At 35.0% G+C, this 18,144-nt stretch overlaps 1 protein-coding gene across 1 annotated transcript; it reads left to right on the top strand.

The window, feature by feature from the left end:
* The first annotated feature begins 12 nt into the window (after window positions 1-12).
* Window positions 13-15,035, top strand: LOC133192172 (uncharacterized). Its single transcript, XM_061328121.1, has 4 exons — window positions 13-161; window positions 877-948; window positions 13,681-13,755; window positions 14,775-15,035. Exons 1-4 carry the CDS (start codon window positions 111-113, stop codon window positions 14,892-14,894), a joined length of 318 nt encoding a protein of 105 aa, XP_061184105.1. The 5' UTR covers window positions 13-110; the 3' UTR covers window positions 14,895-15,035.
* Window positions 15,036-18,144: the final 3,109 nt, after the last annotated feature.

Here is an 18,144-nt window from a genome sequence, read left to right as displayed (position 1 = left end):
AGGTAACTGCTAAGGAGCTTTGCGTTGTAGTTACCGTTGTTAGTTACTTACTTCGATCGATAGCGAGTAGACGTGTTTTTCTCACAGCAACAAAAATCGCAAATATTGCAATGAAAAGACAAAGATCTTCAGAGAGAAAAAGCAGAAATGTGTCTAAGAGGGTAACGCATCAAGAAATTAAATTTTACTGTTCAAAACTTGTTTTTATTGTAAAACACAACACAGCTTACAATTAGGGGGGGGGGGGGCTGACTGATTTATCTGTACATATTTTTACACATTTTATGCAGCAGTCACTGGCTATCCGATGTACAGTAAAGAACGCCCATTTAAAATGCGACCATGCATATTTCATTTTAAAGGCATATTAGTAAATACATGTAAGCAGGAGTTAGGAAGGAACGGGGGGGGGGGGGTAAAGCAGTAATTTCTTATTAATATGTAAACAGACTGTTTAGACATTTTAAAAGAGATGACAAGTTAAGTGCAGTGTACAAATGATTTGGAATTGTATGTTAAGATATTAGCTTGCATTTCTATCATTACCAGTTTTCCAACACTTTAAACGTGTCATGATATGGGGAAAAAATCCACTGGTAAAAGGGAGTGGGGGCGGGGGTTGTAGCTGGGTTTATCCTTTTTAATAAATATATAATATTTTTTACTAGTGACTGAGAGCCAGCATGCAAATACATATTGTATTATATTAGGGCCAACATAATCATACATTAAGTAGATATGGATTTGTCAAACTTCTTATTGAATTTTTTGATGGAAATGATAATTAGACAGATACGTTAAATAACAAGTATAACCATTTCTAGAAGCGATTTTCTTCTTTGAATAAATGTTACAAGAGCCTCTTATCTGATTTAGCGCCGTCTAGAGCCCTCATCAGATGACAAGCAGTGGTACGAGGTGATGCTAAGTCTGGCGGCTAAATCTGCTGTAAGTCTGTCTGTCTGTCCGTCTTCTCTCTCTCTCTCTCTCTCTCCAAATCTTCAGTCGTAACCTTTGTCATTTCTCTCCAGTGCAAGCCAGTGTCCTTTCTGACATATTTCATTTTGTCAAATAAAATCTGCAACATGACTATTTTGTTATGATTAAAGATAAAATTTCACTTTGAATTTTAGTCAATTAATATTTCAATTTGGGTTAAGATTAATGTATGTGGATATTTTAACATAACATTTTGGGTATTCTCGTTTTATAGGAATTATATAGTAAAGTCTTTATTTTATTTCCTGTTACAATTTCAGATATATGTATAGAAATTTGGTAATAGTATTTTATTTGATGAAAAAGAAGGAATGTCTTTGAAGAAAAAAATAAGTACAGGTAATTGTCTAAAATAAATAATATGTGTTACTCAGAAGATTTGGCATGAGGGATTAGTAAACTGTTTAAGCCTTTAGCCATACAATTATGTAATTTTGCTGGAAAAAGAGAACAGCAGTAATTTGTAGATAGGTGATGTGTTTTTTTTGTATATTTATTTATGGGTTCTTTTATCTTTTTTATCTAGTGTCAAAAACACTATCAAACGAAGTAGAATCCATTAACCTATTGTTAGGGGATTAACTTGTTAAGTGGCAGGTCAAATACTCAGGTAATGGTCAGTTCATGTCATGTGATTTTTCAAAATACGATATTTTGGCTATTATTGATACAAATTAACAAAGAAAAACTAATTTGATTGGACAAAATGATTCACGGCAAGCGTGGGTCTCCGAATGGAATTGTGCCCGCAACTCGGCCATTCTATTCGGAGACGTGAATAAAGTAACATCGTTTTTAATTTGATCCACGCTTTGCTTTTCCTTATTACAGGTATGGTAAAAATGTTTTATTTGGTTAAGTTATTTTTCTAGAACTTATAAAGAAAAGATTAATTAATTATTTATTAACATTTGCAATTAATTTCTGGAGTTTACAAAAATTTGAGCTTTAGTTTACAAAATTTGAGCTTTCATTAAAATAGAAATCTATTATAAAAGTATTATATTGAGATCAGGGCATTTATATTTGATGTGTGTTCTTATGATTTTTCTTGTATTTTGGTAGCTGTAGTCCTATGTAGAGTGTAGTTTTATAGTTAGACACGTTTTACTTTTTATCGGTTTTATACCGGAAATATAATGCCTTTCTTTGTTTGGCTCTATTATTATTATCAAACTCTCCAGTCGAGGGAGGTAAATTTAAATGTATCCAGTGTAAACAAAAGTACGAGCTTTAGTATTTCAGTTGGAAATTACATTGTCTAGATTTTTTATTATATAGAGTGAGTCTTTTAATATTGTTTAATCACTCTATGAGTCACCAGATGTTAGGTAGGTTAAGGCACACTTGTTTGTAATGCTACGAGCAACTCATAATGATTTATTTTATTGTGCCTGGTGACTTTTTGTTGTGCATTCTATTCGGAGACGTGAATAAAGTAACATCGTTTTTAATTTGATCCACGCTTTGCTTTTCCTTATTACAGTGCACCCAAACCTAATCTGGACCTGGTGGCTGAAAAGCAGAATCATTATAAATAAGGGTCTCTCACAAGCGAGCGAGCTAGACAAATTCCCAAGATAAGTGCGGTCACCCAATAGGGCGACACGACAACTGGTGGGGTATCCGAAACCCGGATGAACCATATTGTGGAGTTGAAAGAAAATACAGCCTTTCACCGATATAACTTAAGAAAGTACAGCAAAATGCCTGCTCCATCTAATGCTTCAGCACCGGAAAACTCCGACACCATCGAGGAAGATTACAACCAGGAAGAAGTGAGTTCGTTACAGAGAGAGTTACGAAGTCAACAAGAGGAGATACAACGTCTCCAAGACCGCAGAAACCGAGAGTTAGACGAAAAAGAAGAAGAAATCGAATCCCTAAGGAGACAGTTGAGGGAAGTGTCAACCAGACAACCCCCAATCCCACTCACTTTTGATCCACCCTCTTCTTTAACCAACAGGAATTATCCAACCAACTCTCAGGGAAGCTCATCTTTTCCCAAAGTTAGACTTGAAAAATTCAATGGGAAGGTGTCTGTGGTACAATGGTGGTACAAGTTCATAACCTTTATTAACCTCCAAAAGCTCACAGAGGAAGTCGCCATCAACACCCTCCCTTTTTATCTGGAAGGGGCTGCCGAAAGCTGGTTCTACGCTTTGGACCGCACGGTAAAATCGTCACTAGAGTCTATTCGCAGGGCCTTACATAATCGATTCCAGCCGTCCTCAAGACATAATTTACAACTGATGGATGTTAAACAAAAGGACCAAGAAAGTGTAGAGGACTTTATACACCGAGTGACTAGTATGACCAATGACCGAAGTGTAGACCAGGACTGGCTAATTACAGTCATAATTAATGGACTGAAGCCAGACATAAGTGCGGATGTGGTAAAGGATGACCCTCATTCTTTAGAACAACTGAGGAACTGTGCATGCCGAGCCGAACTTGCCAACAAAATCAGACAGAAAACCTCATCAGTGCAGGACTCAACCAATTTAGCCTTGCTGAATGCTCTACAGGAAGTGAGGACTGACATAAACGCCATACAGGAGTCAGTGAACGATGCCCAATTTTCTCAGCAGGCCCCACCGAGAGAGTCCCAGCCATGGAGGAATAATGGTGGACCCCGTAGGCCTTACCAACAAGGAAATGGTGGAAACCGCTTTCAACAGGGAAATGGTGGAAACCGCTTTCAACAGGGAAATGGTGGCTATCAGCATTCCCAACGGCAGGCTAGACAGGAGACACAATATCAGGGACCCAGATCCAGACATCCTCAGAATAGGCCAAGCAATGGGAGAGGTTCCTGTCACAACTGTTCTGGTGAGTTATGCGATTCTTTCAATTGCAATGCTAAAAAGGTTAATATGTCAAGCTGTTATTTTTGTGGTAAATTGGGTCATTTTAAGAAAACTTGCTCTTCTTACGCACAGCACTTACAGCAACGTTCACGCACAGTAACACACTCAAAATACCACAAGCACACTTCCTCGTTTCAAAACAGTAAACAATAGGGGTGCGCGCCTGTCTTTAGAAAACATTCTAGAGATGGGCACCATGACAACCAGCCACAAGTCAATCTAGTGGCACACATGACAAAGAACACAATTCCACTGCAAGTCGGTGGAAGAAAAACTAGTGCTTTAGTGGATTCTGGTGCTTCTGTTACAATTATGAATTTAGAGTTCTTTAGAAAGACTATTTATGCTCATGATAGGTTGACATCACCTGATTTCCGATCAGTTAAGGGTGCTAGTGGCAAATTGTTACCTGTGGCAGGTAAGTTAGAGATGAAGTTAGATATCAATGGTCAGGATTATAACTTCTCAGTTCATGTGGTAGATGGTTTACACCATGCTTTCATTTTAGGAGTAGATTTCTTGTGTGCAAACAACACAACTCTTAGGTTTTCTGAGACCAATACACTACACATTCCAGATCACAATGGTGATACAAATGTTTGTTCAATTTCGATCAACAATGGGTATGCCCGTGTAAAATGTGCTATGAAAATTCCCCAAAGGTGTGAAATTAATGTCCCTGTACATATTTCAAGACAAAAATTAGGTGAGCAAGTACTGTTAGAACCTCATGAAGAGTTGCAATCTTTACAATTATCTGGTGCTAAATGCTTGGTAAGTATCAGAGATGATGTGGTTATGAGGTTGATTAATCCTACATTTGAGGATGTGTACTTACCAAAGAATTTTGTAGTAGCTAATGTGTGTGAGGTGCAAACTCGAGAAGTGTATGCCTTAGAAAATGAGACAATGAGTATCAGTGCGTTGAATCCAGACAATTCCAAAGGTCAAAAACCAAGTGAAATTGCATTTGATTTAGAGAATTCCGATTTAGATCCAAATCAAAAAGAGGTTTTACTGAAATTTTTAGCAAAACATCGAAGTAACTTTGCTGTTGACCTCAGTGAACTGGGAAGGACAAGTGCTTACAAACATAAAATTGAAATAAAACCAAATTCAAAGCCTGTTCGCCAACAGTTTTACAGAACATCATCTCAAGCTTCAAAAGAAATTCAAAAACAAATTTCAGAAATGTTAAATCATGGTATTATACAACCATCAAATTCAGAATGGCATTCGCCAGTGGTTTTAGTAAAGAAAAAGAATGGTCAATTTCGGTTTGCTTGTGATTATCGTGCTTTAAACAAAATTACAGTACCCATGTCCTTCCCACTTCCCCATTTGGAAAGTGTTTTTGATGCTATAGGTGAGGCACGAGCAAACTATTTTACTAATTTAGATCTCATGTCTGGATTCTGGCAAATGGAACTGGATGAGGAAAGTAGAGAGAAAGCAGCTTTCATAACAAGAGAAGGAGTGTATGAGTGGAAACGTATGCCATTTGGCCTTACTAATTCCCCCATTTCATTTCAAACACTTATGTCAAATGTGCTGAGAGGGTTAAATTGGAAATCGGTACTTGTCTACGTGGATGATATTTTAATCTTTTCGCGATCCTTTGATGAACATCTGCAACACTTAGAACAAGTGTTTGATCGTCTGAGAGAGGCAAATTTGAAACTGCAGCCATCAAAATGTCACTTTGCCGTCAAAGAAGTTAAGTTCTTAGGGCCCATTATATCACGTAAGGGAGTACAAGTAGACCCTGACAAGACCCGTGCGGTCAGTGAGTTTCCCATTCCCAAGACACAGAAACAGGTACGTAGCTTTCTGGGTATGGCAAACTATTATCGGAAATTTATCCAAGATTTTGCTAAAATTGCTACCCCACTTAATGCCTTGTTATGTAAAGAGAGAAAATTTCAATGGTCTGAATCTTGCCAAAATGCCTTTGATACCCTCAAAGACAAGTTATTATCTGCCCCAATTTTGTCATACCCAGACACATCTAGATCTTTCATACTGACATGTGACGCCTCTGACAATGCCATTGGGTATGTGTTGGGCCAAGTAGATGATGATAATCGAGAATATGTAGTATCCTATGGAGGTAAGTCTCTCAGTCAAGATCAGAGGAAGTTCAATACCACCGAAAAGGAATGCTTGGCAGTGCTGGAAGGCATTGCCGCATTTCGACCTTATCTGGTACACAGTAGGTTTACAGTAATTACTGATCACAAAGCACTTGTTTGGTTGCAAACAGCCAAACACACTGGTCGTTTAGAAAGATGGGCTCTCCAGCTACAAGAATACAACTTCCAAATCATACACAGACCAGGTAAGAGCAATTTAGTAGCAGATGCTCTCAGTAGACGAGAATATCAACCTGGGGTAAGACAAGCAACAAGTATTGTCAGAATTTCAGCAGAAAAGGGCTCGAACAACTCACTGGAGGAGGAAAAAGCAGAGATAGTACAGTTAGAAGTAAGTGACACCCAAGTCAGATCCGTGGGTATCCAAACCTCAAATATTAATTTCTCAGACACAGAGAGTGAAGATGAGGGAGACGAACACCCAGAAAAGTTGCCAAGTATAAATTCAGTCAGTATTCAAACAGAGAATCTTCCAGATACATTAGTGGATGAACAGGATTCCCTAGAAGAAGCTTGTTGTGTAGAGGTAAGTTTCACATATGCAAATGAGGAACCCGAGACCTTAGCTATAGAGGAGGAGGATGAACCTGAAGAACATCAGCAAATTCCTCTGGATGTAGCAACTATTGGACAACTCCAATCCCAGTGCCAAGATTTTCAAGATATTTATACATATCTTAAAGATGGAACATTGCCAGCAGAAGTCAAAACGAGAGATGCAGTGATAGCAGAAGCCAAACATTATAGCATGGTAGGGGATGTGTTGTATCACTGGTTTCAGAAAAGATGTCGTAAACCTCAAGGAGAATTCAACTTTATCAAGCAAATTGCATTACCTCGAGTGCTTAGAAAAGATGCATTATTGTCTTATCATGACAGTCTGGCAGGAGGAGGACATCTAGGCATTGAAAAGGTAAGGACCGCTATCTACCGCAAATACTATTGGCCGCGTATGCATAGTGACATCATCGAATACGTGAAATCTTGTGATCGCTGTCAACGCGCAAAACGTGACTACAATCCGTCAAAACCTCCAATGAACCCTCTCCCAATGGTGCACAAATTTGATCGATGGCACATTGATATTTTGGGTCCCCTTTACAAAACAAAAGAGGGACATGAACACATTTTACTCTGTGTAGATTCATACACTAGATGGGTGGAAGGTTTCCCTATGAGAACTCAAACAGCAGAGGAAACTGCAAATGTACTGTTCAGAGAAATTTTCTCTCGATTTGGTGCTCCAAAAGTTCTTGTTTCAGACAGAGGCACAAATTTCATGTCTAAATTGGTAAAGGCATTATGTGAAATTTTTGAAATTACTAAACATCAAACTTCAGCTTATCATCCAAAAACAAATGGCTTAGTGGAAAGACAAAACAGTACACTTGCACAATCCTTGAGGGCATATTGTGGGAAAGCTCAAAATGATTGGCCAAAATTAATTGCAAGTATTTTAATGGCTTACAGAAAAGCACCCTCAATGCATTCCACAGAGTTCTCCCCCTTCTTTTTAATGTTTGGGGAAGAAATGCGCCTCCCATATGATGTTGCGCTAGAACCACTTGAAAACATGAGTAGGGACACAAAAGCCTACATCAATGAGTTTCTAGAAAATCTTAAAGTCCATGACGAAATTGCTAAAGAGAACATAAAATGGCATCAAGAGCAAAACAAAACTAGGCATGACTTAAATGTGAAAATCCCAGATTTCAAACTTGGCGATCAAGTACTGATAAAAATTAACAAGGTTCCAAAGGGGTTATCTAGCAAACTGTATGATAAATCTGAGGGACCTTATGAAATTGTTGAAATTGGTCCCAACTTCACTTATAAACTGAAGAGAAAATCGGACAACAAACTTCACATGTCAATGATGAATGCATCAAACTTAAAACATTACTATGATGAAGATGAAAGACCAAACTTTGAGCAACCCGAGCAACAAATTCAGATTCAGAATGGTCAAGGTCAGGATCCAGTTGATCCACCCCAAGGTCGACAGAATGATGACACTGTACAAAATGATCAAAGTCAATCTCAAAATGACACAGATGCAAATACAGGTAATGATCAAGGTGAAGGAACAGTTGTTCCAAATGATGCAAACATTGACCAAGGTCAAGGGAATGAAGATGAATCAGACTTGTTAGATGAAGAAATACATGATCCACATAGAAAATGGAAATTTAAAAAGTTTCTAAGGGGCAGATTTAAAAATGGAAGAAGAGAAATAAGAGTAGAGTGGGAGGATGGTTCCAAAACATGGGAACCTGATCACTGTTTTGATGATGAAGTTATGGAACTCATAAACAAAAAGTTCACAAAATTAGGAACAATTAGGAAAACTTGTTTTAAGAGAAAATATTAAGAAGTACTAACATTTAACAAAGGAAATCATTAAGAAAAATATTTATGCCAAAACATTTGTGTACTGCATAAAGTATGTTAATGCCAAAGCTTAAAGCACCTGCATTATTAAAGAAAAAAAGGTTGATTAGAGGTGAAAAGTTAGATAAAGAAAGTGTGAATGGAAAACTCATAAATTAGCAAGGGTAATAGAGTGAATTTGTCTCATTTTTATTTCTAAAGGTTTTAGATATGTATTTGCAAGTTATTATGGGTTATTGCATTTGGTCAACAGTAAAATCCCCTTATAAATGGCTAGCCATTCATTTTTGTTTAGTTAAAATTCAGAAATTTCACTTACCATTTAACACCTTAAATTTTACACATAAATAAAGAAAAAGAATTATTGCTGTGGTATGGTCAGATAATCAATGTAGTTAACTCTGCAGTTTTTTATAGTGCTAGAAAACACGAATAACGATCGGTTCTTGTTTTCATGACAAATGTACCACAACCTTAAATTTTTTTTCTATAAATATATTTGTAGGAAAATTTGGGGGATTCCACAATACCATGTTCCTTGTGTTAGCAGTAATGACTGTGATAACCATTCCAGCCCAAGCTAGACCTGAGAAAACTGAAGACAAAATCGTACAGAGAATCAATTATGGGGTAGTTTTTAAAGAACAATCAAGCATTATTTTATCTCAGGAGTATTGGCTCCATACCTTTCATGTGAAACTTCCAAAAAGAATTCATGTATCTAGAATACCTTTTTGCAATGTTCATACTTTTCGACAAGGATGTGTTTTGTTAAACAATCTTGCAAATTTTGTCCAGGGATTACATAAAGAAACCTTAATTCATTTCAATGAAACCATGCGCCAAATCAAAACTTTAGTTCCTCAAACAAACATTTTAAAACAAGGTAGACAACTCCGAGCTTTACTTCCATTTATTGGGTCACTCTCAAAAAGTATTTTTGGCACCGCAACTATAGATGATGTCAATATTTTAGCTGGACACATCAATGCATTAAATAGGAAAACAGAAAATATTGCAAAAGCACTGCAACAACATGGATCTCATTTGTCATCTTTCATTACTGTAAGCAATCACAGAATGGACAACTTAGCTGCTGGTATTAAAGAAAATTCAGAGTACATTTCAAAAATTGCAACTGCTTTTAATAACAAATTATATGATTTGGAAAAATCTTTTGTTAATGTGTCAAAAATTCTAATGTCACAAGTTAACAGAGCTACTCTTTTGAGAACCCAGTTTGATAAACTGTCAGCTGCAGTCCAGAGTTTATTAGAAGGAAAGATAACTCCATTTTTAATTCCAAAATTTTTAATCACCAGAGCCATTTCCAATATCAATTTCAAACTTAGAAAATCATACAAGAATTTTTATTTAATTCATACAGATTATTCATTTTATTATTCTCATGGAAAATTTTTGTATGCAAGGGATAAATCATCATTATTCATTACTGTGAAATTTCCCATCTCAACACAGAAACAACCTTTACAATTGTTCAAGGTCATTAGTTTACCTGTTCCTACCTCAACCAATGTAACCTCAGACATGCATGCTACACAGCTCCTGTCCACACCAGATTATTTTGCAATCACAAGTCACCATGATTATTTTGTCTCGTTATCAGCAGAAGATTTAGTTAATTGTGATCATAGACCCACCATACTATGTAATTCCAATAGGGCCTTGACCCCTATAACTGAACCTGATTGTACAATGGCTTTATACTCAAATGATGTTAAACAAGTTCAAAAATTGTGTGACTTTAGATTTATTCCTTCTTTACTGAAAGCAAACATTTTTGAAATCACATTAACCTCAGTTTTGTTGTATAATACACCAACTTTGGTCTTAGATTGTCCAAAGGAACAAAAAGTTTTAAAGGGATGTGCTTTTTGCATCATTCATATTCCTTGTAGATGCTCATTGTCAACCCAATCTCTGTTTTATGCACCAAGATTAGTGGATTGTTACAACTCTTCTTCAAATTTTTCAGTGATCCATCCTGTAAATTTGGCCTTATTACAAGAATTTTTTGATGATTCTAAATTAGAACATGTGTTTGGGGACAGTTTATTTCCTACACCAATAAATATGTCCATTCCTGAACTGAAATTTTATAATCATTCCTTAAATGAGATATTAGTAAATGATCAAAAAGCCCATTTAAGTTTAAAGAAAATTGCTAAAGCAGCCAAAAAGGATGAGAAAATTTTCAAAACTCTGGCAGAACCTTTAATAGATGGCAAAATTGATATTCAAGATGATTGGTTAGGTACTTCCAACATTTTAACATATGTAGCTTTAAGTATTGCAGCACTGTGTTTAGGATGTTGTATTGTGTTGGTCTTGAAATTCAGAAAACTGTCAACATCACTTTTAGTTCTACAACAAGTACAAAATGCCACATCTGACAAAGTCCCTTCTTTCATTTATGAAAAACTTGAAACTTCAACTCCTAATCCAACAGACATAAGCTCAACTTGGTTTTCAGAATTTACTTGGATTCATGCATCAGTTATTTTAAGTACAGTTGTACTGGTCATCTTGGGACTTCTCTTATACTGGATGTACAAATCAAAGTCATACAAAGGATCCATTTTGGCACTAGAATTAACTACAGGTGGTGATTGTGTTATGGTGTTTATAACTAGATTGTCCTTGTGTCCTTCATATTACACTATTTCAACACCTCAAATTGCAGATATTTCAATTACTCCTTTTCCATCATGCAAATTATTAGCTACGTGGACAAATTTCAAAGTCACTGACACTCGAACCAACATGACCATTACCATTCCATCAACCATTACCATCAACCCATTTACCCACCATAAACTCAAAAGAATTTTAAAACAACCATTCAGTGCCTATGTCATCTTATTACACAACAATTATGCTTTCCATCTAAATAACCCACACAAAAACATGCTGGTTACCCTTTAAATGACCCAGTGCAGAAAAGATTAACAATATTTTCAATTCCTTTTGTATGGTTTTAATTTTTTTCTATGTTCCGTTGTCAACATTGCATTGAATCGCACAACTCAATAATTTTTTTTTCTTTTTCCATTTATTGTATGAATTCTTATTACAGGGACCTCATTGGTTTTTTTTACTCTTTAATATTGGATGACTATTTTATGATATTTGTTTGTTCATTTTTCCCACTTATAAGTAATAAAGTATTGAAAAATCTCAGGGATTCAAAATGAACACATATATGGGTATCAATATTGCCTTTATGTATATACATGTATATATATATTTTTTTTATATAAATATTTTTTTATCCATAGGTTTAATTGTAGTTTTTAAACATGTGATATATTGCATAAAACAAAAAACAAAAAAAGAAGAAAAACAATGTATTAATTTTTTTGTCGAGGGTATGTAATTGATGCCTTGGATATCTTTCAAATTAAATATTTTTCATTATCCATGAGGAAAATTTGAGCTTTCAGGGACGAAAGCAATGGTAGCAAGGGGGAAAATAGTCATGTTGCAGATTTTATTTGACAAAATGAAATATGTCAGAAAGGACAGTTATGATTAAAGATAAAATTTCACTTTGAATTTTAGTCAATTAATATTTCAATTTGGGTTAAGATTAATGTATGTGGATATTTTAACATAACATTTTGGGTATTCTCGTTTTATAGGAATTATATAGTAAAGTCTTTATTTTATTTCCTGTTACAATTTCAGATATATGTATAGAAATTTGGTAATAGTATTTTATTTGATGAAAAAGAAGGAATGTCTTTGAAGAAAAAAATAAGTACAGGTAATTGTCTAAAATAAATAATATGTGTTACTCAGAAGATTTGGCATGAGGGATTAGTAAACTGTTTAAGCCTTTAGCCATACAATTATGTAATTTTGCTGGAAAAAGAGAACAGCAGTAATTTGTAGATAGGTGATGTGTTTTTTTTGTATATTTATTTATGGGTTCTTTTATCTTTTTTATCTAGTGTCAAAAACACTATCAAACGAAGTAGAATCCATTAACCTATTGTTAGGGGATTAACTTGTTAAGTGGCAGGTCAAATACTCAGGTAATGGTCAGTTCATGTCATGTGATTTTTCAAAATACGATATTTTGGCTATTATTGATACAAATTAACAAAGAAAAACTAATTTGATTGGACAAAATGATTCACGGCAAGCGTGGGTCTCCGAATGGAATTGTGCCCGCAACTCGGCCATTCTATTCGGAGACGTGAATAAAGTAACATCGTTTTTAATTTGATCCACGCTTTGCTTTTCCTTATTACAGGTATGGTAAAAATGTTTTATTTGGTTAAGTTATTTTTCTAGAACTTATAAAGAAAAGATTAATTAATTATTTATTAACATTTGCAATTAATTTCTGGAGTTTACAAAAATTTGAGCTTTAGTTTACAAAATTTGAGCTTTCATTAAAATAGAAATCTATTATAAAAGTATTATATTGAGATCAGGGCATTTATATTTGATGTGTGTTCTTATGATTTTTCTTGTATTTTGGTAGCTGTAGTCCTATGTAGAGTGTAGTTTTATAGTTAGACACGTTTTACTTTTTATCGGTTTTATACCGGAAATATAATGCCTTTCTTTGTTTGGCTCTATTATTATTATCAAACTCTCCAGTCGAGGGAGGTAAATTTAAATGTATCCAGTGTAAACAAAAGTACGAGCTTTAGTATTTCAGTTGGAAATTACATTGTCTAGATTTTTTATTATATAGAGTGAGTCTTTTAATATTGTTTAATCACTCTATGAGTCACCAGATGTTAGGTAGGTTAAGGCACACTTGTTTGTAATGCTACGAGCAACTCATAATGATTTATTTTATTGTGCCTGGTGACTTTTTGTTGTGCATTCTATTCGGAGACGTGAATAAAGTAACATCGTTTTTAATTTGATCCACGCTTTGCTTTTCCTTATTACAGTGCACCCAAACCTAATCTGGACCTGGTGGCTGAAAAGCAGAATCATTATAAATAAGGGTCTCTCACAAGCGAGCGAGCTAGACAAATTCCCAAGATAAGTGCGGTCACCCAATAGGGCGACACGACACCAGTCTATGCTTCTGCTGCTCATGGATGGGTAGAGCATATTGAAGACTGGGTAAGAGTCTGAGTGGGAACCTTAAATAATATACTCACAAAATGCATATTAATATTGTATCCAATGAATGATGGTGTTTTGTTGGCTGCAGATACGTTTTATACGATCTGTATTTTTGCTTGAAATTAAACCTTTTTATTATTTTTTTTATTTAGCGTGAATTGACCAGTGCCATCAACAAGTCTGAGGAGCGTAGGGAACTTCCCACCATACCACAACCCACGCACCAGGTTAGCACCGCTTATTTTTAATATCAAAGCCATATGAAATGGGCACACTCCTTATGATACTTTTTTACAGGCTCGTAAGAAACAATTTCAGTGGGGGAGGGGGGGGGGGGGCAACCAAACATTTTCAGTTGGGGGGGGGGGGCTACCAAAAATTTCTTGATAAACAAAAAACAACAACAACAAAAATCATCAGACGCTATTATTGATAGAGCACAAGCATATAGTAGCTATGCTTTCTATAGTATAGTTTCTATGTCAGACTATATGTCGGCAAAATTATTTGGGGGAGGGGGGGCACTCCCTGTGCCCCCGGTTCCTACGGCCATGTTTTAAATGACTATACCATGTCACTTGTAAATCACAGTTACAGTAAGAATCCCAATAAACGGTCAAATATATTCTGTAAACACATACATATGATATATGATGACTTTAATTTCGTTTTTGAATAAAATATACATTTATATTTATCAAAGAGAATGCATTTGATTTTTATTTTTGGAAAATTTTATTGTTATTTATAAACAATAACTGAAAGAAAATAAGCATAATAGAAACATTAACCATGTATAACCTGTAACCCCCCCCCCCCCTCCCACAAAAAGTGATTATAAATAAATAACAAATGTAGATAAATTTAAAAAAAAATATTCGCAAAAACCGTGGCCCATAAAAATTGCTTCATGTGTAAATGTGTAGCTGGATGGTAATATTTGTTGTCTGTTAGAGTAAAAAAAGTGAAGGATGAGGGAGAGTTAAAATAGCTAGATAAGCTTTGTACACTTTTTGGGGGTTAATTTTAAAAATTAAAACTGCGAATTTCAGCGATTTTTGTTATAATCAGTATATTTAGACAGACATAGAAAAACATACCATCCTGAAACCGAACCCCTGTGCCTCCAGCTGGATCTGCCCTTGACACTCATATTAGATCCCCGTTTTCAAAATCATGATTCTGTTTATTAATTGATCTAACTTTTATCCAACTGAAATTTCACTTTTATGGTCAATTTATACAGATTGAGTGGCTGGCTAGAGTCAATTTTAAGCACAGGGCAGTGCGCCGTGACGTACCAAAACAGAGACAACACAAAGTCTCCAAGACTCAGGACTTGAACACCTCCTTTTATGTTTACTAAAGAGGGCAGTGGTTTTGGAAAGTAGAACTGAAGACAGCTAGGGCGCTGGGCGCATGTTTCTGTAACCGGCTTCTGCTTTTTTTTTTTTTTTGCTTTTTTTTTTTTTAAATTTTCTTTTCAGTTTGATTTATAGTCGGTATAATTCTGCTATTTTACATTTACAAGAAACTATTTCCTTATATCTGTCACTGTAGGTGTTTCATCAACAAAGATGCTAAATATGTCTGTGGCAAGATCATCATATGAACAAATGGCAGTACTTCTTCTATTTTGAGACACACCTCTTTAACTGGCAATTTTATGGAGCGTACGTTGTGAATGACTGTACAAGGGTAGACAGTGCTGTATTCAACACAGTGCTGCATGCTTTGCAGGGACATTTTTATTGTCCTGTTACAAGAAAGCCATGGTAACCACTGTGCTGCCAGTTTGAGTTATTCCCCTTAATTCGGGCATTGTGAACTACTAGTGTTCTGCATGAACAGTTTTACTCAAAATTTAACGTCCCTGCATTCTTTCAGTTTGCAGTTGATTGTTTATATCTGGCAACTTACAATTGCCATTCATTTGTATGGTGGACAGAATCCTCCAATCTGGCAATTATTATTTTTTTGAGTTATGCCCCTTTAATTTGTTACTGCTAATGCTTACTGACTCATTAACATTGACAAATACGTCTCTGATATAATGAAAATTTTGAATGCATACTTAATAATTTTTCCCCAATTGAAAATAACACAGGAAACCATGGAGACTTCTTACCCGAATGCATTTAATGTCCCCATTTCAGTGTGACAGATTGCTTTATGGGTTGGTTTTTTTTTTGTTTGTGTTTGGGTTTTTTTGCTGTTGCATATATGCATGTATTTTTGTACATATTTTGTACGTATTTTTCGACAATCTGAGTCGCCCCAAATTCAAATATCATCTTTTCGAGAAAAAAACGCCATTTTCATAAAGGTTAACTATCAAATGACAGAAAGCAGAAATATTAATACAATTTTTATTATATATAAGTAAATGATGCTGACATTTTTATTCTATCTTTCATTATTTGGATTATGTAACTGTTATTTACAAACTGTGGTCATTCATACGTGTTTTTGAATATATTATTTGCATGGTGTTTAATTTTTGTAATAAAATATTTAAAACAAAACTTTATTGTTTTATTTTTAAATGTTCAAACTCTTTTACCTTCATGATGTAAAGTGTCAACTATAATACTATGTCTTCTGGTGTTCAAGATACCAGCATCTAGGGTCATAAAACTTAAAATAATGGGCTAACTTTTGATCTCAGTCTCACTTTCCCATGATAAATTCCTTTTGTAAAAGTGAGGCCAAAAAATGACTTCGTCTTAGTTTTAAGGCTCCAAGCCTGGGCACGTTAAAGTTTTATACATAACAAAAACTATTGTGCAATTTAGATAACATTACAATGTTGATTTACACCAAGTTGACACTCGGGTCGGCAGCAGAGATTCGATTTGAGAGCTAAGGGGCCAAAGGGGCCAGCGAAAAGATGTGTGTGTGGGGGGGGGGGGGGGTGTCAAGCCATACTCATTACTCAACTAGTATATAATATTATATCGCATGTAACTAAAAAAAATTCCAGGATGGAGAAAAAAGAATGCTGTTGATATTAGATGGTTGATATTATAGGTGTAGAGCGTATTAAGAAATTAATCCTTGCATGATGGTGATGATCATTTAAGTTGCCATTTTTGAGTTTAATAATGCACGTCTACTTACCATTTATGATTAAGATTATGAAATTGAGAATGATTTTAGAAGAGTAACTGAAACAAAACAATTTACGGTGGAATGTGAATATAAAGATTAAAAAATGTCCAGATTATAAATTAAAACTTCTGGATCAACCCTCGTATTTGTATAATTTGTTTTATGGACCTGTTCCAAAAATGGTTACCTGATCATCTGGAAAGTGTAGGTCAGATACAGCATCAACTCTTTGATGCATATGTTGGAAGTGTTATTTCGTATGGAAGCGAAATCTGGGATTTTCATAAATCTCCGGAAATTGAAAGACTGCATTTATCCTTTTGTAAAATTACCGTCGGTATTAGGAGCAATGTATGCATTATATGATTTATAGAGAATTGGGGCGATATCCACTTATTATACAAAGGAAATTGAAAATTATGAAATTCTGGTGTAAATTATTAAAAACAGAAAACTGCATTTTAAAATCTTCTTATGAATACCTGCGATATGATGCAGAGAATGGGCCGGGAACGAGTATAAACTGGGCGCGTGATGTAAAACTTGAACTATTCAGATTGGGTCTGGGAGAATTTTGGATAAAACAACAAGCAATAAACTTTGCTCATTTTATAAACGTGTATAAAAACAGAATCCTAGATATATACCTCCAAGAGTGCACTGCATTTCTGGATAATTCGTCAAAATCCTTTCTATATAAACACTTTGTCCAATCTGACTTCCGTAAAATGCAATCCTACTTAACAAAACCTTTTCAGAGTAATTTAAAAAAACATATTTCCCACATTAGACTTTCGTCTCACTATCTTAACATAGAATGCGGAAGGTATCAAGGCAAAAGTATGCGATGTTTGTAATACTCGTCAAATCGAAGACGAATTCCATTTCATTCTTCAATGCCCTAGATATCTAAATTTAAGAAAAAAATATATAAATGAATATTATTACAAATCGCCAAGTACTTTTAAATTAATCCAATTGTTGGGGGTACAAACCGCATATCTATACCTTGGTTGGTTTAGGGGAATATATATCCATCACGTAACGAAGATCTATCAGGTTAACCTAATTTATATCTGTGTAAGGTTTATATTTTCAGATGTCTGTACATTAAACAGCATTGCTATATATTGCATTTTAACTTTGAATTATGTATTGTATTGCTTTATTCAATATATTACTTTATTCCATTTTCAACAGTGAAATACTGTGATTTATTTATTGAAAAAAAGTGATATTCTCTCACAGTGTGAAAGGATACCAAAAATGATATTCTCTCACAGTGTGAAAGGATAACAAAGTAAGTATAAAATAATTCCTGGCCTGTCATAAGATAGAGATAGTAACTAAGCATCTTGATAGAGCTAAAACTGCAAATTTCTTCCCAAATATGTTGCTAAAATCCATGCTATGTAATGTTTTCAATCACACATATGACGTCTCAACCGCTCAACTATGACGTCAAGCCTATGACACTGTGTTAAGAAAATACAGAGGCAAAGGGA

The sequence above is a fragment of the Saccostrea echinata genome, unplaced genomic scaffold (genome assembly GCF_033153115.1).
Source record: "Saccostrea echinata isolate AGI-Se365-2 ecotype Australia unplaced genomic scaffold, CSIRO_AGI_Sech_v1 ptg000025l, whole genome shotgun sequence".
NCBI classification, from domain to species: Eukaryota; Metazoa; Mollusca; class Bivalvia; order Ostreida; family Ostreidae; genus Saccostrea; species Saccostrea echinata.
This window is presented reverse-complemented; position numbering and strand designations above follow the sequence as displayed.

Bases quoted from the DNA above. Each gene is read 5' to 3' on its own strand.
- LOC133192172 (XM_061328121.1), top strand. From the start codon at position 111: ATGAAAAGACAAAGATCTTCAGAGAGAAAAAGCAGAAATGTGTCTAAG. The intron at 162-876 runs GTAACGCATCAA...TATCTGATTTAG, and splicing joins GCAGAAATGTGTCTAAGAGG to CGCCGTCTAGAGCCCTCATC. The intron at 949-13,680 runs GTAAGTCTGTCT...TTTTTTATTTAG, and splicing joins GTCTGGCGGCTAAATCTGCT to CGTGAATTGACCAGTGCCAT.